The following is a 23,813-nucleotide window of genomic DNA, read 5'->3' on the forward strand; positions in this document are numbered from 1 at the left end:
TCGAAAGAAACAAGAAAAATAAATCAACCCGAAGTGACCCGAAATAATTACACCACTGGAGATTTCCACATTTTTAAATAAAGCCCTTTAACAAACAAAAAATATAAAAACGGAGGAAAAATTATCCAAAAATATGATATTCGTATGTATATTATGGAATATAACAACAGAGCTTTTCAGAGGCGCTTTTTTCACACTAATAAAAATGTATTTGCAATCTTATATAGTTTTTAGAGCTTTCCATAAATTTTTGATTAATGTGAATATATTCAGGGGAATAAAAATATAAATATATTTTATGTATATTTAAGTCTAATGTAATGTAAGAGACAGAGATAAGAGAAAGAGAGGCAGCAATTAAAATGAATAAAGATTAATGTAGAATGTATACATTGTTTTTTTTTAATAAAATTTTGTTGGTAATTATTTTATTTTATCGGTTGATGGAGTTCTTTTAACCAGTAACTCAAGGAAGTGGTACGACAACTTGCACATATGATACAGGAAAATATCCTGTACGTCCATCTAAGCTACCTTCATACCAATTTTCATCGATTTTATTTATTAATGTTATTGTATCGTTTTCCTAGAAAAAAAAAGAAAATCAATATTTAATGTTAAATCAACAGTATTAAAAAAGTTCTATTCGTGACGCCAAACTGGCCTCTACTGATAAAAAAATAATTCTAGAAGAATGAGTAAGTCTAAAAAATTCTGAAACATGAAAAAGTATGAAAAGTTGTATGTAAAACTTGTATCTCTACAATTCATATTACTTTTAGGCAAAAGGTCATTTCTCCCTATTTGGAAGTGAGATATTCAAGATGGCGGCCAGATTTTTGCACTTTTTTTAATTTTCTCAATATAAGTCCAAAACTATGCGTTCTTTTAGAAAATATTTTCTAAAAGTTTTTAAAATATAAGAAAATGGCTACAATTTGAGATCAAAACCAGCTCTGTAGGTTTAATACTTACTGAGATACATTTCTCCAAAAATTGGCAATTTGTTCGAAAAAAGTGAAATTTTCATACTTGGTCTATTTTCGACTCTGATATCGAGGACAATTTTATTGGTGAAATCATGGGAAAAGATGTTAAAGCAAATATAATTAGCTTTAATATAATCAAAGAACGAGATCTTTGGGCCGTATCGTTTACTCGAAAATCTTAAAAATCCAAAAAAGAGAAAACTGCATTTTTCGCTAATTTCCTTTGTTTAGTTCTCATAATGGTTTGAAGGTCGTTTGAAAGGATAAATCATGTACATCCATAATAGTCCGGAAGCGAATCGCAAAATAACTTTTCTTATATCTTAGCAAAAAAGTTTACCGTAATTACATTTTCGAAATTATGGTCCTTAAATGTACTCAATATTAGTTTATATTGAATATTGTTATCCTCGCTCATGAGGAATGTCGAATTCATGGTTATATATTTTATGAACTATGTCTTATCTGGTGTCTCTTCAGAGCGAATAAATAAGTCTGAAAAATTCGAAATAATTTCCTGGCAAGTTTTTATATTCCTTACGAGAAGTATTAAATATGATAAAACCTACAGAAAATAATTTTTTGAAAATCTGAAATGCTTTAAATTTTACTGATTAATTTTGAAAAAGTCTCATTCTTACTTTAGCTAAATTTTCATGAAATCTCTGAATAATTCTGAAAAAATCTTCTAAAAGAGTCTAAAAATTTGAAAAAAACAGTGTTCAAACTGTGTAGTAATTTTTACATAGATCTTTTCAGATTTTTTAGACTTACTCATTTTTCTAGAATTGTTTTTCAGAACACTGCAAGACTAAATTAGACTAATGGCAGAAAATATTTCTACCAGATTTACTTTGAAATGTCAATTTTAAATGAAACCCATTGAAACCCTTCTAGATTTTTTGTAAAATGATCTTACCTTAAAACCCAATTCTCCAGGATTTTCTGCTTCAAAGTCATATAATGCAGTACAACATGGTAATCGATTCAATGGCGTTCGAGCTGGTGATTTCATTGGAGATGGTAAAGGCGACGCTATAAAAAACAACCATTAGTAATTTTTCCCCTAATTTAGGTAATTAGGACCAGGGAATTATAGTTTCCAAAAAACATGCAAATGCAACACAAATAAACAAAATTATCTTGATATAAATAAACGAAAAATAAATTTTCCGAAATAATCGTCGGAAAATTTGTAGGAGACGTGTGGATAATTTATGTGGGAGAGAACACTTTTTTGTTAGATGGCAAATAAAAAACAAAGCTTTGTTAAATTTGTAAACACGCATAGAAAAAGCAAAAAAATAAATAAAAGTAAGCAATTATTTTTGTTTTGGATTTTGAGTACAAAGATTACCATTGGTAGAGCGGGCACCCTGTTGGCCACTACCACCGCCAGGGAATAATTCCAATTGATTCGGCTTGTTGTGAACTGGAGACGAGGCTTGAGATGAGCCTACACCATACATTAACAATACACAACCATAACGCACAATTATAAACACACTCACAAGCAAGAAACAAAGCCTTAACTTTTTTCTCCTTCTCTTTTTTTAGAGGGTGTATGAAAATATATTTCTGATCGAAAAAGTTATGGATTAACCAGTTTTCATATTCCTCATTTGGGGCCATTACTCGCTTATTTCGACGTTCAGAACTACTTTTAATGAAAATTCAAACGATATTGGATCCAGATTACCGACAATTTATTTGAAAGCAAAAGTAATTAAATAGTTTAGACCCTCAATTTGGAGGCCAACTTTTTTGAGGTACACACGTGACCATGGGGGGATGGGTTTGTAATGTTATCAAAAACAAAAATCCAAAAAAGTTGTACAAAAATTAGACCCAGAATAATATTTTTGAACGAATTTTTTGAAAAAGGTGGTTTTTGGGAAAACTTATTGATTTTTGCTTATAACATTAAATGGGAAAGTTGAAGAGAATTGAAAAATACTTATTTTGAGCTAAGAGTCGACCCTGAAATTTTTATTCGTTCTTTAGCTATAAGCAATTGAAGTTTTGAAATTGAGAAATTTTTTTCGCGGAAACGGCGTTGGTCGGGGGATAATAATAGTATGAAAAGGTAGTACTTTTTATGTACTGTTTATGATATTTTTTCAAATTTGTATTAATAATAGAAACGGGCCGGTTTATTTTAGAAAATTAATGGATTCTCACTTATAATTGAGGGGCTTAGCGACCAAAATGAACCCCCTCAGGTCGAAGTATGACTAAATATTTACAAAATATCAACAAATCAATTTTTTAAGTTGCTGTTTTTAAAAAATTATTTATTAACTAAAAATGTAATTTTAATTAATTTTTCAAAAATTACAGTTATTAAGGCTAGTTAATAAACAAATTTGATTTTTGGATATTTTGTAGATAAGTGATATTTCGACCTGAGTGGGTTCATTTTGGTCGCTAACCCCCTCAATTGTCAGCGGGTGTCCGTTTCTATTATTAATACAAATTCGAAAAATATATCATTAAGAGTACATAAAAAGTACTACCTTTTCATATTATTATTATTTCCCACCCCCACCGTTTCCGAGAAAAGATGCAAAATCGAGTCTTCAGCTCAAAATACGTATTTTTTAATTATCTTCAACTTTCCCTTTTAATGTTATCAGCGATTATCGATAGTTTTCCCAAAAAAAGTCTTTTTTTCAAAAATTTTCAAAAAACCCGCCAAAAAAGATCGTTTGGGGGCTAATTTTTGTACAGCTTTTTTGGATTTTTCTTTTTGATAACATTTCGAACCCATCCTTCATAATTACGAAGTGTGTACCTCAAAAAAATTGACCTCCTTGAGGGTCTGAACTATAAGAAAGAGTAAGACCCAAAATGATAAAATTATTTTTATTTTTGGATAGCTTTTTGATACGCCTAAGATTTCTATATTCCCCAATAATTGTCGGTTTGTGGCCACTTCGAATAAGACAATAGGAAAATGTATTCAAAATCAGAAATAAATATTTGAAACTTGGAAGAAATACTTGAAACTTATTTGAATAAGAAACATTTATAATGCTTAGCCTAAAATAGTAATAGATTCATATACATATCTCATTCCCAATTAGAATAGAAAAAAATGCATGAAACAGTCTCAGATAAAATGACATATTTAGAAACATTTACAAGGCCATGAAAGAATATATAAAATTCATTCCTTGAAAGATAAATAGACAAAGAAAAAGTTTTCTTAATTTTGACAATTCCCAAAATTTTGTATTTGAGAATTCTCAGACTATTCTAATATTTTAATTATTTCTCAAATATATTTATAAGTTATATCGGTCATATTTAAGTTTAAATCAAAACGACATTTATAGTCCTGGAGCCCGTGACAGTAAAACTGCACTTACATTTCGAAATTTCACATATGAATCAATACTATTTAACGATAGGTACAATATGGACTAGATGTGCCAGGGTTTATCCTGGCCGAAATATTTTTTGCCAGGCTTTTTTTTATTTTTTACTGGTGTTACAGATATTTTGGTCAAGTTTTGAGCTGTCACACCGATATATTTCGAAAGTAGAACTCGAATCGTTTTATTAGCTTTATATATTTTAAAATCGGTGTGACAGACCTTTCTGCCACGATAAGAGCTGTCACACCAATTTTTCCAGAAAATAGATAAAATTTATAATAAAATGGTCTCTTACAAATTAATTTCCATTAAAGTGCAAAATACTTGTAATTATTAAAAATATAAAAAATATTTGTGCCAGGAGAAACCCTGGCACTCCTAGTTCATATTGTACCTATCGTTAAATAGTATTGATCCATAAGCGAAATTAATATCGATATCCGTGTAAGTGCAGTTTTACTGTTACGAGCTCTCCGTTTATTAATTTATTTTTTAACAAAATAAAAATTTAGAACTTTCGAGAAATAGTTAAAATGAAATGTTAACGTCAATAAAATGTTTCTTATGGAGTGTGAATTTTGCTTGTGTGTGGTTAGTAAATATATTATTTATAAAACATATACATTATATAATAATATATGACAGATAGTATGCAGAAGGATTTCAAGGATAGAAAAGGATTTATTATATGAAAGGATTATTTTTGATGCGCCCAATTTCCAATTTCCCCAATAAGAATAAAACAAAAGTTAGTAAAACATTAAGAAATTTTAATATGAATATGTAGAGTGTATTTTAAAAGGAGTGATTTCTAGAGATATTTTATGAAAATCTGTTTTGATCACTTTGTTCTAACGTACTTTTTAGGAATATCACTGCATGTAGAAGATCTAATATTATCTACTAAATGTAAATAGTGCAGAAATTATTGTGCCTTAGTTGGAAATTTTCTCAGAATGACACTGCATCAATTCATTAGTAACTCTACATCCAATAAGCTCACCAGATATGACATAAAACTATCTTACTAAAGAATTTAGAAATTCAGATGTACTGTTCCGGGAACTGCATCTACGCGTAAATCAAACTACTCTTACCAATTCCAGTACTAAACGAAAAAAGAAACTCCAAGCCGGTTATGATTAGAGTACAATCGCAGAGGTGTCATAACGGGTTTTACCATACTTTCTATCCTTTTCTTTGAGAAAGCTCACAAATTTGAATAACTAATTCTTTTCTGCCACCCAAAGGCGAGAAGGAATTCCTCTCAGAATTAATAAATCCAATGTTTGGGACCCAAACATTCTAAAAATAATGCCCTGCAGGTTTCTCCAGGTGCAAATGACATGTATGGAGGTTTCATAGTCCTCCATACAGGCCCTGCAAGTGGATTCATCAGAAATCCTCATGTTGTGAAGGTAGTAGTTCAATCAACAGTGTCCCGTCAAGAGTCCTACCATCCTTCTCAACTCTGCTCTAGTGAGTTTTAGGAGAGCACAATCGAATGACCTAGATGTGATTATCTACAGCTTGGTCTTTTAAACTTCTTTTGTATCTTTTACACAAAGTAATATTCGAAACAGAACAATTAGTTTGTTAATTTTCATAAAATTGGCTAGACAATTATTCCTAACCAGTTTCCACAACTAAAAGTTAAAACATGTAGAGATAATTGCTGTAAAAGTATCCCGCACAATCTTCATGAAAATTCTGGCCAACTCTGTATTTATTCGAGACTTAAAACTCAAAAAAAATCCTAATTAAAGTTCTAGTTCCACATGGACATGGATCCAGTCCTGGAGCTCCACGGAACCGTAAGTATTGGCTTTTATGATATCTATATGATATTAAAACTAATGACTGGTTCATTTTTTGCATGTAAAGTATTCGCTACGTTTCATGCAGTTATGCAGCAGAAAAGAAAGTGTTAAAATAGATGGAGGCTTCTTTTGAAAAAACCAACTTTACTTTGAAACCAACTAATGTCACTCTAAAAATCAAAAACAAACTAACGATTGTATCTACCGCTTTGAAATTTTTTCCTCCATCTTACTTACATGACGATATTTATTTCGAGGAAGTTTAGATAATGGAAAACATTCGTACTCATGAGCCTTATTGGAGACAAAGAGGCTCATAGAATAGATTTGTCCTGGGGTAGGATATACTTAGATTAAAAGGTCCTTTGTGATACCGAGAAAAGGGTTGGACCATCCTCGGCTACTACTTCATAAACCATTCGGAGCTGTTTAAGAACAGCAAGAGTGCTTTGACGTCATCGGACTTCAAGTCGGAAGCAACTTCAAAGAAAGGCTGACTTAAGTGAGCCAATCTCTGCATGGTAAGACCTGGACAGTGAAAGAGAAGGTGAGACTTTGTTTCTTCCTCCTCCTCACTATGACAGCTCCTGCAATAGTCGTGATATACTGTCACGCCCAGGCGTTCATTTTGCCTACCGCCTAGTCAGTTGTCCTGTAATAACCGCAACAATTTTGCTCAAAGGCCCATTGAAGTGATAAAAGATCTTTGGAACGTCTATAATTGTACTCTACGAAATATCCATAGGCCAAATTTTCATAAGGTTTGTGCGACGTACATTAAGAAATTAAAACAAAATTGAAAGCAAAATTTTTACAGTTTTATAGTGTTGTATAGTGAAGAAGTTTATCCACAAAATTAGAATCGATCCTCCAAAATTAGATGTGATGCATTTATAGAAAAAAAGTGTGTTTTAAGTGTTTGAATTTTTTCGAGACATTTGAACAAAATAAATAGATCTTAAGACTAAAGTACATTTTAACTCATTTTATCTTATGCTGTGGTTAAAGTCACGTCAAACAATTTTTCCCCTCTACAAAAATTCTTTTAACCGAGGTTTTCTGTTTAAGCGATCTAGGAAATTTTTTGTTACTCGATTAATATCCGTCGAGGGTGATATTAAAATAATAAGAGAAATGAATACATTATCCTGGGACCTAGACCCAAAAATTTACAATTTTTAAGGTGTTGAAAACTTTTCACCTTATTTGAATATCGTTCTCGACAGATATTGACTAATTTTAGACTTACGTCGGAAATAAAAATTTTCCAATCCATCTAAAAGCCAAATATCCAGCTATCAGAATTTTTAAAGAGAAGAAAATTGTTAAATACGCGACATATATAATACAATGATAAGCCGGGGAAAAGTGTCGAAAGTGGGGAAACAGCACCGATTATACTAAGTATTTGTCGTCCAAACTTTTTTCTAGGAGGTATTTTTGGTCGTTGTTTACGAATCCGATGTCCGATTACACGGATTCTATTATGTCTTCCGAAAATCGTGTCAGTTTTGATAAACATTTAGTTTGCCGTTTTTGTGCCAAAATTGAAATTCTTGACAAAAATGGCACGATTTTCGGAAGACGTGATAGAATCCGTCTAATCTGACATCTGATTCGTAATCAGCAACCATAAATACCTCCTAGAGCACAGTTTGGACGATAAATACTTTATTTTCAGTTGTTATGCCAAAAAAGTGAAATTCTTTGCAAAAATGGCACGATTTTCGAAAGACGGGCAAAATACGTGCAGACATCAGATTCGTGAACAGTGACCAAAAATAACTACTAGAACAAAGTTTGGGCGATAAATACTTAGTTTTCCGTTTTTTTGCTAAAAGTGGAATTTCGAGTCAAAAATGTCACCATTTTTGGAATACGTGACAGAATGCGCATAATCTGACATGGGATGCCCACTTCTGACTAGGTTAAGTTGACTGAGTGTTCTTTGGGGTCCTATAAGCAAAAAGTTTCTGTCCAATCGGTGCTGTTTCCCCACTTTTCCCATGCACCCCGACTTATTAGTTGTACTAGCAATAACAATAGTCTTTCGAATTTGTCCTTGATAAAATAATTTGCGAAAATGTACCCTGGCCCAAGACCTAAAAAGTGTAATAAAGTAAAAAAAAATAAAAAAAACAAAAAAAAAAAAAAAACTAAACTAAAGATTAAGTAAAATAATGAATAAAAATAAAAAATAAAAAAATACCTTGAAAAACACTATCCCATGGATCGAAGGGCGTAAATGGATCAGGTTTATTTGTTTTTGTTGAATTATTATGGTTATGGACATTATGATTATTAAAATTATTATTTCTATTAAAATTATTATTAAATTGATTGTTGTGATTATTTTGATTTCTGGATACGGGAGCTGGTTTTGTAGGGGCAGCAAATATTGTTGGCATTGAACTATGAACAGGATTATTTGGATTTAATTTATTATTGTGGTATGATACAAAGGTTGGAGTACTACTGCCAGATTTAGATGAAGAATTACTATGCCCACCGTTCACGCCATCAGCAACCGTATCAATATGTAAATCCGATAATGTTTTTGGTTGAAATTCTTTTCGTGGTTGGCTTGCGATTTCATCTCGTCTAGAAATAAACAAAAACACATTTCAATTAGTATTTAATATTTGAATCAACAAGTAAAATTTACAAAATTTAAAATAACCTCGACAAATTTTTCAGGTACGGAACCCTTAACTCGTATTTGAAACATATCTAAGAACACTCTCTATTAAATTACCTGTTTCCTTAAACCCTTTTCCTAACTGAGCCGATTTTGAACATCATCAAAAATTTCTTTTGAGTACAGAACCCTAAACTGGTACTTGAAACATAACTATGACCACTCTTCATTAAATTGCCTTTCAAACAAAACAAAAAAAATCAAAATCGGTTCATCCGTTTAGGCGCTACGATGTCACAGACAGACAGACACATATAGCGGTCAAACTTATAACACCCCTTTTTTTGTTTAGTTCGGGAGTTAAATAAAGAGAAAAGGTTATATGTTTGAGGGGTAATTTAATGGAGATTGTTCTTAGCTATATTTCAAGGAAATCGGTTCAGTATGGAGAGAGCTAAATGGAAAAAACAGTATTTGTCGAAGGTTTTTTAAATTTTGTTTTCACTTGTTTAAGTCATATTTTCTTCGAAAATGCATTGTATCGAAAAATGAACGAATTGGTGTGCTTTTTAAATTCGTTCCATAGCTACTGAAATATAATTTTGGATTATGTGATTTCCCCAGGCCCTTCTTTTCTATTGGACACGCTAGACACTTGCCTAGGGACCCGTGAGCAATGAATGGAGTATCGACCTATCCTTAAGAAAATTATATATTAGCTGCATTCTTGGCAGCGGTCTTTTCATTCTACCCCATTAATTACACGATTCAAAGACAAAATTATTGACTTGTAATACGATTTTCGAAGTTTCTAGTCCCAAACTTATGAAGTATTAGAATTATGTTTTTTATTGGTTTTTGGTTTTATATAAATTTAATTCGGTTCAATTGAACATTGAAACAAATTTCGTTTGCCAACTATTAAAATTCGTAAAATGAGACGAAATGCAACAATGGCATTCAATAATTATCTAATTAACACACTAATTAAGTTGAAAAACTTATCCAGGGAAAAACTAAATGCTAATATTTTGTATTTCGTGGCAGGAAAGATACAAAGACGAAGTCTGGACTACTCTGGCACAAAGAGTGAGTAAATAGAGTGCATTTTTGATCTAGCTGTCAAATTAAGTTTGGATTCCGTGTTACTTATCGGCCCAGGGTCTCCTAAATGTTAAAGACGACTTTCGATTTCCTTCTACATATGGTTCATTACAAAATAAGCTGAAATTCGATATGTAATGTTTTTTTACTAAGGAGAATATCATCATAAAAGCGGAAGTAGATTTCACTAATTTGAGGGAGATCTCAAAGAAAAAATACTCTCCAAATTAGAAGGCAGAAAATTGATGTGTGAGGTTTTACGCGTAACTGCAGAACCTCCAAATTTGATCGCGGATTTTAAGACTTTGAGAGTACCATTGGCGAAAATCCGATGTACGATTTTCTTACTACAAACAATTTTTCTTTTTGGTTACGGCTCAAAAAAGGAAGATAATTGCAACAAAAATTGACTCAGTAAATTATTAATTTCCCAGAACCAAAAATCAATAATATTTAATTTCAATCATTTTGTAATAATGTTACCTTTCATTCAAGTTTTCAACCAGTAGCTTCAAAATATCCGTGCTTTGTTGATGATATTCAAGTAATGCATCCGCAAATGTTGCTAACTGGGCGACTTGTTCCACCTAAATCATAAATAAACGAAAATGAATATAAATCTTTTTCTAAAAATTTGATAGAAGTTCAGAGGAAGTTATCAGAGAATATGATTGTCACAAATCAGAAAAATTCAGAGGAAGTTATCAGAGAATATGATTGACGTGGAATTGTTATAGAAATCAGGAAACTGAAAAAAGTATCAGCAAATTTTGGGACATAATAGATTTTAATTCAATTCAATTTTGACTTAATTTGTAAGAAAAGAATGAAATTGATTATTGTGGCTACTCTGTTTCAACAAAGAATTCTTTCACAAATAAAATATATTTGTGGAAAAATTCGAAATTATATAAATTTTCGAGAAAAATACTAACCTCATTTTCAAGCAAATTAAACATTCCCATTTGAGCAAGATGTAATGATTCAGCAAATTTATCTTCGGCAGTTTTAATTTCATCATCTGAAATATGAGAACCTGAGGAGTAAAGAGGCATATTGGCGCCAAATGGGCCAATTTAATACAAATAATTAATAAATTTATGCAACATAAAATATTTTTACTTAACTTTTCTAATAAAATACAAGCAAAACCCAAAAATTATGCAAAGAGAAAACAAACTTGTATTTTCTACGTAAACTTTTTAGTTCATTATCTTGGACTTGATCAGTAAAATGTTTTTTAGTCCAATAAAAAATTGTGGAAACTACATCCAAACATTTAAAAAAAAAACATCAAATCACAATTAGAACTATTGGGATATTGCTTCACGGTTTGATCCAAACGAGAATCAATTCATTTAATCTCAGTTTGAATCAAATCGCCAAATTTTATACATTCAAATCTTAATTATAATTATTTTAGAATAAATTCCAAAGCTTTTTAATCGCCCTTAGAAATTGTCAGAAGTTGCTCTAATAATAGAAATGGAAATTTCTCTAAAACTTCTTTATAAATATATCAAACAAAGCATTACAGGGTGCGGAGATATGCGGGGTTTATATTACAAATTCTTACAACTGGGCTACAGAATCGGATATAGATTTTGTGCCGTTTTAAGGCTATATAAATTTTCGACCTAAAATGATAAGTTACGACTTTTATCTGATTTTAGCCGATGGAAATGCATTCTTCATGTTCAAATTAGTATAAAACGTTGAGAAATTTTTATGATTTTTTTAAGAGCGAGAAGGGTGGTATTGCTTCGCGGAGAGCTCAAATTTTTATGATTTTTTATTATTAACACAGCAAATAAGCCGGAAAATACTGTAAAATCTGGAAGTGGTGGAACAGAACCGATTTCAAAAATTCTCCGTCAGGAACATTTACTATCACTAACCACCTCATTAATACGAAAAATGAGAAAATTAGGGTAGTTTTTCCATCTCCAAAGCATTCCAAATAGTAACAATGACAAAAAAACGATCTCAAAAAACCCCGAGAGATAATTTTTTTAATGAAATTTTTAATTTAAATGTTTAAGACTGAGGAATAGGAACAAATAAGAATTTTTAAAATAGGAGCTGTTTCACCATTTTTTCAGGCTTTCCGGCTTATTAAGTGGGTTATATTTACGAAGAAGTCTAGAAATTGAGAATTTTTGTAACAGGGGGAATAAATTTACCATTTACTCCCCTCTCTTTAGGGGGGATAAATGGTAAAAAATAAAAGCAAAAATGACTTCTGTATCCGGTCCTGTAACTTTTAATCAAATCCTACCAAAACATTAACTTTAAACAAGAATAATTATAAGGATCCGAAAACAGGGAATTCAAATACGAAGATTTTAAGGTATTTCTAACGACATGAGAGAGAGAACGCGATATCTTCGAAGAGAAAAATATAATTTTTTAAATAACAGTTGCATTACGCACTAAATCTGTCAATGCTACAACAAATACTATCATATATTGCTCTTCTGTGTATATAATGATCAAGCATCTCATGGTCACAGCTCACAGAGTAAATTGAACAACGTTTCCTCTTGTACAATTCACTTCTGGATTAGAATGAAAATCGTCAAAAATGAATCATTCTTTTTTTCTTTTTCGTAAACTAAATGATTATTTACATCCGAATTAAGCTCAAAGCATCCCTAACTTGATTATTTACCGCATATATCTAGTTTTGTTTGCAAAGTTACTTTCTGTAGCAAAAACACGAAGTAAAAATGATTTCTGAATAGTATGGATTCCTATCCTTTAATTGTCAAATATCGACAACTTGGAAAATTTATAGCAGCTAAAGGATTTTTTGAATTTTTTCGTCGAAAACTACTTTTAGTTGCATGTCGTTAGAAATACCTTAATTACTATTTTTTTTAAAGCGATATTTCGTAAATTAGGGGTTGAGACCTTCACGACCTGGATTTATATGTTTGAAGACCTTTCAAAAGAAATAATATCTATTTCTGGCATTAAAATCTTGATTCATTTGTTTTTCACGTACCCTGTTTAGGAAAAGCTTGCCCTCGTGTTGGGCTGTTAGTAGTACTCCATGTCCCTCTACAAACTAAACAGTTTAAACATGCAAAGCTATTATACAAATTTTACAATCGATAAAATAAGGATTCTCGTGTACAATTCAAGGAATTTATAACATAGTTTTCACTTATTACATAACATGCAATATAAAACAACAACAAAATTATACGATACAGTGAAGCCTGAATTAATAAATCTCGTATCAAGAAAAGTTTCCCCAATTTCAGGGAACTTCAGATTTCACAGATTGAGTATTTTTATTATAAAAGATTATATTAATTAGATTTCAAAAAATTAATTTCTTTCAATAAAATACACCTAAATCTAGTTAGTGACACCCTGGTGAAAATATTTCTCTGAAAAGGTTTTGAAAACTCTATATATGACTTTCCAAAAGTCTATTTTCTTCCGAAAAACTAAAAGACAGTGTGAATAAGTCTAATAAAATCTTTAAAACTGTAAGTCAAATATTCTCTGAGCTTTCGGATTTTGCACGAGTTATTAAGGATGTACGAGCACCAAGAAAATTTTAAATAAAAAGCTTGATATTTTTTAATATCTTTGAAGTTGGACCAAGTCTAAATCAATTCTGGAAATTTTAAGGGGGGAGGGTGGTTGTTTTGCCCGATTATTTAACTTTGTAAACTGACGATAACAATAAATTTTTTTGAACTTGAATTTTTCATTATTTACTTTGAGTTCTTTTTGTGGCGAATAAACGTTTTTCGCCTTTTACTAAAAATTTCATTGGAGATGAATTATTCAAATCACGATACCCGAAAGTGCACAGTATTGGACTTATTTAGTTTTTTTGGGTTTATTAGAATTATTCATATTTTCTTTTAGTTTTTCAAAGAAAAAAAATACTTATGAAAAGAGTTTTTTCAGAGTAATTTTTCCATCGGGACAGATAAAATAACAGTTCTCAAGATGCACGCAAGGCAATTATTTAAAAAAATTGCATTCAAAACTTAAAAACACACAAAAAAAAATCAATATACAGAATGTTTCAGGTAAATTACACATTAAATGGATTTTAAAAGTTCGTCCTAAAAATGATAATTATATTCATTTTCGATAACAATTGTATTCCTAAATAATAGCTTTTAATTAATCCGTCAGCATTCGCATTGTTACCACTTTGCTCACGACCGATTTAAAACATAAATAACTTTTATTTTTCAAATGGTATTTGTAATTGAAACTTTTTCCATCTTCATATAACTTTTTTCTATCTATAGTTTTTAAAAATATATTTTTTCAAGTTCTTCAGAAATTGTCAGAATTCTTCTCATCACGAGAGTAAAGGTGTAAGCAAAACAATATTAATTTCGGAAGTTTTCGAATTTTTTCGCTCACTTTCATTAGTTTAATATAAATCGCACTCGGAAAATTAAAAAAACTTGCGATTTGAGAAATTTGATGAAATTATTTAACTTTAATTATTTAGATTATTTTCATGCTCTAATATTTCCACTCACAAACATCATTCATTAATCACCTAATCAAACTATTTTCAATCCACTGAATTAAAAAATGGGGTGTTATAAGTTTGACCGCTGTGTGTGTCTGTCTGTCTGTCTGTGGTATCGTAGCGCTTAAACGAGTGAACCGATTTTGATTTTTTTTTGTTTCGTTTGACAGACAATTTAATAGAGAGTATTCTTAGCTATGTTTCAAGTGCAAATTTAGGATTCCGTACAAGAAAAAACTAAAAAATTGGCGATGATCTTCAAAATTGGTTCAGTTTGGAAAAGGATATAAGGAAAAAGGCAATTTAAAGGAGTGTGTTCTTAGATAAATTTCACTTGTTAATTAGCTAGTGCATTAAAAAATAAATTTATATAAAATTATGTAGAGGTTATGACATACAAACTTAAAGAATTTTTAACTCGCGAAATATTTGATGCATGTGCAGAGCGCGTAAGCAAATCTCTCATAACCCAACTAAAGATTACCGAAAGGTTAACGCGAGTGCTAACGGGCTAATGAATTTTTTCCAACATATATCCTTGAACAGATGAATTCGTCATATTAAAATGGAACACTCTGTATAATTTAAATAACTGACTGCTACTGCTCATGGGATATTGTTTAAAAATAAAAGTTATCTATGTGTCTTATCAAAATTTCGTTTCTCATAAAACGGAAACTGATCTAGACAGTACATTGTTCATCAAAGATAAAAATTAAATACAATTACTTTTAACAAAAATTAAAAATAATTTAATGTTTATAAATCTCTAAAAAAATATCTCGAAAAATACCGCTTCGAGGAGTCTGAGTAATTTAAACAATACACTCTGTATATTATTAAAAATGTTAGTAATTTTAGCCTGAAAATTTAAGCTGATTTATCAAAAAAAAGAACAAAAACCTGGATGACCGTAAGCTAGAAAATGAATTACATAAAATAAACAGTCCCAAAAAAATTTGGGCACGATTGTTTTTTGAAAAGAAAAAAAAAAGAGGTAAAAAAAAAACACACATGTATTTAAAAAAATTTTATATAATTAAAAGAAAAATGAAAATTACCTTTGGCTTGTCTTCGTCGCTTACAATCGAAGTCTAATCTACGGCTTTGTAATTTCTTCCTATGATGCTGTAAACAAAAATTTAGGTTTAGCGTTGATCATTTATGGTCCGGGAGCGGACTGCAAAATCACTTGAACCATCAATAAGCGGATCAAACTTTGTAATAAAGCGGCAATCAAACCCGTAAAAACAATGGGCTGTGGCAATCCTACCAGACCGAGAGAGGAGGGAGAAAATTTGTATTGGCATATTGGGATACCAACTTTACCCATAAAGTAACCGGACAATTTTCACGTAAAGTTGGAAAGGTTGGCATACTTTATCCACAAAGTTGACCTGGTAACCTATTATTTCTTGAAAAAGCAGAAATATATAACTTTACGTGAAAATTATCCGGCTACCTTATGGATAAAGTTGGTATTTCAATATGGCACTACAAATTTCCTCCTTCCTCCCCCAGTCTGGTAGTGTTGCCATAGCCCATTGTTTTTACGAGTATAATTGCCGCTTTATTACAAAGTTTGAGTCGGTTACCGATGGGTCAAGTGATTTTGCAGTCCGCTCCCAGACCAAAACTAAAATCTACTTGAGATTAAAAAGTTTATTGTGATTTAGAAACAAAATATAAAGTAATAGACCACGGACCACTCTGTATAGAAAATGGCTTTCGATAAAATGTCGCTTGAATTTAGGAAAATATTCTTCTTGTCATTCTGAACAAATGCGTCAATGCAATCGCATAATTTACGCCTGCAACATTCCTTCAGTATCTCTGAATTTATCCAATTTTGGAGCCTCCGATTTTGAGTGAAGACAACCGGAACTTCTCAAAATTAAGAGATACTCTGAGAATGTTGGGTAGCCTCACTGTAACTTTGGCAGAAACCAATTCATTCCTGTCTTCGTTTCAGGCGTAAATTATTCGATTGAATGTGATATAGCAACTATTGAAATTCAATGAAAATTGTGAACTTTGGCATGGAATGTCTCGAAAACGACATGTAGACGCGATTTGTGTACATTGAGACTGATTCTGGCGACATTTGATCGAAAGCCATTTTCCATATACGGTGGTCCGGGGTCCTTTGAACTCAAAATGATATCACAATAAATCCTTGTCAACTAACGAGGTTGTAATTTTAAGGTTGTTATGAGGAAAATACTATTTAATAACAAAATTCCCTGACAGATTGAGTGAGTCAATGAGACCCTCCTTCACTTTCATAACAACCTTAAAACGTCGGAAATTAGTCTAGAATTTTTAATCTCAAGTGAAAATTAATACTTAGAAATACTAACCATAACTTCTTTGAGATCCTTTGTTTGTAATTGATGCAAAGGTTCCAAAAAGTTTTGCTTAATTGAATCATCTAATGAATATTTCACATCAGCCATCTGTTTTAAGGATTCGCCCATTTCAACAAGTGCTTGACCTTTATTGACAGAAAGAAAAATTTATGAAATTCGAACCAAATATGAATTGCAAGAACTAGCTTACTTACCAAAAGCACTTTCATCGCCCATTTTCCGACCATATGTTAACATACAATCACCAAGTAATCCTTCTGGCTGTGGATACGTGTTTTGCTTTGCTTGTCCACTTAATTTACTAATACCCTTAACAGCTGCCATTTTTGCTCGAGCAGTTGGATTTGGTTGCAAAAATTCTTTGGTTTTCGTTTGAAGTTCTTCGACTAGTTCACATGTTACATCCGTTTTCTAAAAACAGAAACGTAAGAAAAAAGGTCAACCAATGAAATTGAATTCTGGAAGTGTTTATTAGTTTCTTACCCTTTCCATATCCATAAAATCTAAATTAATTTTTGTTCCTTCGGCTCCACCCATTTTCTCTGTCATATACTAAAAAATATATTCAAATATATTAAATTTAAGAAAATTTAAAATAAAATAAAGTTTGAGCGTCAAATTAGGTCAAGTGATCAATTTGGGCCATCCTACCATCTGGAAAAAAACTTAACAGATCACATCGTAAAAAGCTAAAGATAGTTTAGCTTTTTATTCTCAGGCTTGATTTTGACAGTACTGATAGTACAAAAATTATTTTTTGGCAATGATAAACCAAAAATTGAGCAAGGAATGGATACGATAAGCCCATCTTGATTACGGGGACATTGCGACCCTTGGAAAAATTTCGAAATTTGCTAAACTATTTTTTTGTTAAAATTTTAATGAAAATAAGTTTCTAGAGTTATTTTGATCCAAAAAAAATCACATTTATTTATTCGCCAGATTAAAGGATTTAAAGATATTGGATCTTTAATTTTCTGGATTTAGAATCTCAGAGCTATAAGAGTTACATTTTTAAAACTGTTAATTGGATCGTATTTTTAACAGTGGCATCGTTTTCGCCGTGTTTAAATTAGTCAAAATCCTTGTTTTTATCTTAGTCGAAGGTAAATAAATTTTCTCGAATTTTTACTATTTTTTAAGGGGTATCGCTTAGGAAAATTTCGATATTTACAAAACTATTTTTTGTAGCGGATTTTAAAGAAAATCAGTTTCTAGGTTCCTTTTGACCCAAAAATAACGAAAATCATATTCATTTATCCACCAGGCTAAAAGATTTCAATATTTTAAATTTTCAATACCTTGGATTTGAAATCCCACAGCTTTGAGAATGATATCTTGAAAACCGTTAATAGAATTGTATTTTTAACGGAGATAAATAAATTTTTCCGAATGTTTGCTATTTTTTAAGAGGTATTATCCCTTAGAAAAATTTCAAAATTTGCAAAACTACTTTTTGTTGCCAATTTCAATGAAAATAAAAGCATTTCTAAGGTCATTTTTGATGCAAAAATAACGAAAATCACATTTATTTATCCGCCAGACTAAAGAATTTTAAGATATTGTATCAATCAATTCCTTGGAATTAGTTTCTCTTAGAAAAATATCAAAATTTGCAAATCTATTTTTTGTTTATAATTTCAATGAAAATCAAGTCATTTCTATGGTCATTTTTGATGCAAAAATTACGAAAATCACATTTATTTATCTGCCAGACTAAAGGATTTTAAGATTTTGTATCTTCAAGTCCTTGGAATTAGTTTCAAAAAATAACGAAAATCACATTTATATATCCGCCAAACTAAAGGATTTTAAGATATTGTATCTTCAATTGCTTGGAATTAGTTTCCCTTGGAAAAATTTCGAAATTTTTAGAATTTTCGTTTCGGATTTTAATGAAAATCAGTTTCTAGGGTTATTTTGACCCAAAAATACCAAAAAACGCATTCATTTTCCGACAGACTAAACGATTTCAACATATTTTACGATGATGTAAATATGAGATAGTTTAATAAAACCAGACAACTTTTGTTAAAAACCCCTTTTTTTTCTTACTCATTAAAAAAGAATTACAAAATTTTCAGCTCAAATACAGAGGCATTTTGTAGGAATTACTTTATCATGATTTAAAAAGATTATTGTTTGAATAAACAATAAATCTTTAACCCGTCAGCACTTGCATCAACCTTTTGTAATCTAAAGTCACGTGATGAGAGATTTGCTCACAGATTCTCACATGCGTCAAATTCTTTAACTTCGTAAGTCATAGCCTCTACATAATTTTTTTAACAATTTATTTTTTAATGCACTTACTAATTAAAAATACTTTGATTACGTAATTTTTGAATCATTTTTGAGAGTGAAAATATTAGAGCAGAGAAATAATATAGATAATAATTTCATTTTAACTAATTTCATCATATTTCTATCACAATTTTTTTTTAATTTACTGAGTACGATTTATATTAAAATAACGAAAGTACTAAGTTAATATTTTTTGCCTAAAACTACTCTCGTGATGAGAGAAATTCTCACAATTATTGAAGGACTTGAAAAAAACATATTTAAAAAAGCTGTATATAGGTTGAAAAAATCTGAAAAATTCATAAATAAATAAAATTATATGAAGAAAGAAAAACTTTTAACCACATATACCATTAGAAAAATAAAAATTTTAAAATGTTTTAAATCGAGCGTGAACAATAGCCTCATAACGCGAGTGCTGACGGGTTAAATCCTTTTTGGAAATTTTAAAATTAGTCATTAAATTATCCAAACTTACCTGATTCGCTTTATTTATTTGTTTCTTAAGTCCTGCGAACGCCATATTTGAAGCTGGAATTTTGCTTTCGTTTATAAATTAAAAAACCACCACAGAAATTTTTATTCTAAAAAATGGCACCTGCAAGAGAGAAAAACATTTTTTGGCATAAATAAATAAACAGGAATCAATTTTCTCAATGAAATTCCCATCACCCCCATGTTTGTGCTCCATTTACGAGAAGACGAGAATTGACAGAGACGACCATGATATGGTTTGTGCATATGGAGAGGGAGGGGGGAGAAGGAATATGACCTTGACATATATAATACTATATCTATTGATAGAATCAAGCTTTCTGGAAAATTATTTTTTTACTAAGTTATTGAAAACGATCCAAAAAAACGAGATGGAAGAGGGGGGAAATGGTAAGATTAACAAATATTTCATCATTCTCGAGACAATCGAAAAATCGAAGTAGGTAAGGGAAATCGAAGGAAAAACATTTTAAGATCGAAATAAATAAATTTGAAATTTACCTTCGAAAATTTTACTTATTTATAGTCCCAAAAAAAGAATCCAGAATAAAATAACACTTATTTTATATACATATAAATATTTTATTTTTAAAAAGGGAAATTATCCGAGGGGATATCACGACTCTCGGGAGGGAGACACGTAAATTTAAATACCAAAATTTTTAACAAAAACAAAAAAACGAAAATTTATCACAAACTATATTTTATAAAAAAAACAAAAAATTTCATACAAATTCGTCACACGAAAAAATGTATACGTAAATGCGAGAGGCAATTATTAACGAAAGACGTGTGAATTGTTCAGTCAAGTTTACTTTTTTTTCGAGAGCGATTTTTCGTCGAACGGAAAAAAACGCTTTTTGGTTTTTATTGTAAGAGAGAGGTACTTGCAGTATTTGTTTTTGTGTATTCGAGGAAAAACTATTTTCGATACCGTAAAATGTATATGCAATATTGAATACACCACATACATATAATAGTTTTATTGCGCATATGTACTGCGCACATTATATTGATGTTCACTGATGGTTAGAACCATAGATATAATACACACAATCAACCATATAAAGTCCATACGAAAATGGCTCATGTATAGAAAGAAATGGAGAATCAAGTATACAGGGTGGACCATTTAAATCAATTATGGTTATAGTCGGATAAAGCAATACATAAAATAGCCATTCTTAGAGAGTCCTCAATAATAGCTTCGATTTTGATGATTTTTTTTTTCAAAATGATTCTTTTTGTGTATTATTTAAAATCCGAAACATTTCAGAGGGGAGAAATAATCTGGAGGGGGATAGGCAATGTCGCGATTGATATATCCACGCCCAGCCAAAATCGATAATGATAGAAGTTCGTAATTTCGAGAGAATATTGTTTTTATACTATAGGTGTCATTTAAGAAAGGATTTTTCGAAATTCATCCTCGAAAAGGGTGAAATAGGGGATGAAATTTTGTAAACAAAATATATTTATAAATCGCGAATCCCTCATGATTTGGAAAATAAAATAAGGCCATGTCACTTGCTGAAAATGTAGCATTTTATAGATGAAATAATTTTAAAAATCAATTACGTAGTGAACTCAAAAATGAAAATTTGAATATATTTTCATACAAACTTTCATCCTCTATTTCCAATCTCCTATATCGAAAAATCCATTCTTAAATAACACCTACAGTATAAAATCAATATCCTCGAAATTAATTTAAAACTTCTATCATTGGCGATTTAGACTGGGCGTGGATTTATCAGTCGCGGCATTGCCTATTCCCCCTTCAGATTATTTCCTCCCTCTGGAATGTTTCTGATTTTAAATAATATACAAAAATAATCATTTTGAAAAAAAATCTTCAAAATCGGAGCTGTTATTTAGGACTCCTGAGTAAAAACATTCATTGATGCGACTATTAATAGAGTTAATTTTGTAGTTAATTAATCAAAAAATATCTTAAACAAAAGTTGCAGAGTTTGATGGCGGACATTATATGCTGATATCAAATTAGACCTACTTCTCCAGGTTGCTTTAATAGTCAAGTACCTGGATGAACGAGCTTTACTAGATATATTTTTAGTTAAAAATTCACTAATATAAGAACCATTTAAAATGTCTCCACACAAACACCAATTTGAATGTCCCGGTCATGAACTTTATTTCGTCGCCAATAGATGCCAGGACGAGTCATATTTTGCAATCAATGTTGTAGTTTTTCCTGAAAACATGGATAAAACGTCATTTTCTAAACATGAAACTTAGCTAGATCAATTTTTCGCCCCAAAAACTCCCTGCGTTTCCGAGATTGTTGATAGCACTTTAAATTATAAAGTGATCTTCATAAAAAAACTAACATTTTTTCGAAAATCGGCTGATTTCGGAGGAAATGTGTCTTAAAAATATTTCATGCTTGCATTTAATCGAAAGGAACTTTAAGGATGTACGAGCACCAAGGAAATTTAAATAAAAAGCATGCTTTTTTATATGAAGTTAGACTAAATCTAAACCAATTCTAAAAATTTTAGGGGAAGTTGCCCGTATATTAAAATAAATTTCAAAATTAGGCATGTTAAAACGGTAGATGGATGATATATTTTCATAGATTTCTCCAAATTTAGTCGATGGAAATTTAACAAACAAGTATTTAAATTGAAGTTAACACCTTAATAAATTATTGAAAAAATTTTGTGCCCGGCTAATTAAGGATGTATGAGTGCGGTAGTGGGGACACAAATTAAAAAAATATATATATATTTCTATTTTGATGATGAATTATGTTATAACTTGACAATATAAGACGACAAATAAGAATAAAATTTTTCGATATCTGGACTATTTTTCAAAACATCGAAAATTGAAAATTTTGTTTAATTATAGGTCTCGATATTTCGAAAATAAAGGCAAATATCGAAAAATTGTATTCTTAATTTTCGTTTACATTCATTAAATTATAACAAAATTCATCATTTAAGTTGAAATAAAGATACAAATAATTTCAACAATAAATCTAAAACTGCCTTGGTGCTCCTACTAGAAAGGAAGCATTAGCCAAAAGTTGTCAAAATCAATAGAGGACATTCGCTTGTGTCCATAACTTTAACCAGAAATTCTAGTTTCAAGGTCATTTGACTTAGATATTCATACTATCTTGAAAATTTACCTGGACCCAATAGTCGGATAAAGGAATACATAAAATAGCCATTCTTAAGGAATCCTCAATAACAGCTTCGATTTAAAATCCGAAACATTTCAGAAGGGGGAAATAATCTGGAGGGGAAATAGGCAATGTCGCGACTTATATATCGATGTCCAGCCTGACTCGCTAATGATAGAAGTTCGTAATTTCGTATAAGAATACTCATTTTATCTTGTAGGTGTCATTTAAAAAAGGATTTTTCGAAAACCACCCCCTAAAAGGGTGAAATAGGGGATGAAATTTTGTTTAAAAAAAATATACAAAAGTCATTTTTTAGTACACTACTTCACCGATTTAAAAAATTCTTTCACCTACATTATCACCAATTAGCATAAATTGTATTTTGTTTTCAAAAAAGTTAGGTTAAAAGTTAAAATCCCGTTTTATTGTTATTAAGTTAAAACACATTTTTTGTGGGAAACCATCACGCAAGAGTTTTTTTTTATGTAAGTTACACAAATATTCTTAAACAATATAAATAACTAGCAGTTATTCACGTTATGTCCTTCAATTTTCTTTGCTTCCTTTTTGTGCACTATTTAATGGGTTTTAACTTTTAGTGCGAATCCCTAGTTTTCTTGAAAAGAAGGCCATGTTAATTTCATTCTATAGATGAAATAATTTTTAAAATCGGTTACATTATGAACTCAAAAATGACGGTTTGTATATATTTTTATACAAACTTTCATCCCGTATTTTACCCTTTTAAGGGGTGAATTTCGAAAAATTCTTTCTTAAATGACACCTAAAGTATAAAATCAATATCGTCTCAATATCACAAACTTCTATCATTAACGATTTAGGCTGAGCATCAATATATTAGTCGCGAAATTACCAAACCCCCCCCCCGCCGCCTGATTATTTACTGCCTCTGAAATGTTTCTGATTTAAAAAACATACAAAACGAATCATTTTCAAAAAAAAATCATCCAAATCGGAGCTTTTATTGAGGACCCCTGAGTAAAAACATTCATTGATGCGACTATAAAAGTCATTAACACAGAC

General features: G+C 30.6%; 1 protein-coding gene and 1 long non-coding RNA gene across 6 annotated transcripts in view; one reads left to right on the plus strand and one right to left on the minus strand.

Moving 5' to 3' along the window:
• Nucleotides 1–276: 276 nt before the first annotated feature.
• LOC123291767 (endophilin-A) overlaps nucleotides 277–23,813 on the minus strand; it is a 37,780-nt gene continuing 14,243 nt past the window's right edge. Inside the window, exons 2-12 of one of the 5 annotated variants that reach the window (XM_044872181.1) lie at nucleotides 19,599–19,718; nucleotides 17,300–17,368; nucleotides 17,011–17,227; nucleotides 16,808–16,941; nucleotides 15,509–15,575; nucleotides 10,867–10,967; nucleotides 10,415–10,518; nucleotides 8,699–8,790; nucleotides 2,347–2,445; nucleotides 1,909–2,024; nucleotides 277–586 (exon numbers count right to left, since the gene is read on the minus strand). In XM_044872181.1, the coding sequence (XP_044728116.1) occupies nucleotides 467–586; nucleotides 1,909–2,024; nucleotides 2,347–2,445; nucleotides 8,699–8,790; nucleotides 10,415–10,518; nucleotides 10,867–10,967; nucleotides 15,509–15,575; nucleotides 16,808–16,941; nucleotides 17,011–17,227; nucleotides 17,300–17,368; nucleotides 19,599–19,643 (1,164 nt within the window). In that variant the 5' untranslated portion in view covers nucleotides 19,644–19,718 and the 3' untranslated portion in view covers nucleotides 277–466. Of the gene's footprint in view, nucleotides 587–1,908; nucleotides 2,025–2,346; nucleotides 2,446–8,398; nucleotides 8,791–10,414; nucleotides 10,519–10,866; nucleotides 10,968–15,350; nucleotides 15,366–15,508; nucleotides 15,576–16,807; nucleotides 16,942–17,010; nucleotides 17,228–17,299; nucleotides 17,369–19,598; nucleotides 19,719–23,813 lie in introns of all 5 variants that reach the window. The other 4 variants (XM_044872179.1, XM_044872180.1, XM_044872182.1 and 1 more) reach the window with 4 other exon arrangements.
• Nucleotides 2,215–15,869, plus strand: LOC123291798. The gene is made up of 3 exons (XR_006534978.1): nucleotides 2,215–2,228; nucleotides 2,707–2,711; nucleotides 15,817–15,869. It is a non-coding gene; the product is annotated as an uncharacterized LOC123291798 (long non-coding RNA).

Source organism: Chrysoperla carnea, chromosome 2 (genome assembly GCF_905475395.1).
Source record: "Chrysoperla carnea chromosome 2, inChrCarn1.1, whole genome shotgun sequence".
Lineage (NCBI taxonomy): Eukaryota > Metazoa > Arthropoda > Insecta > Neuroptera > Chrysopidae > Chrysoperla > Chrysoperla carnea.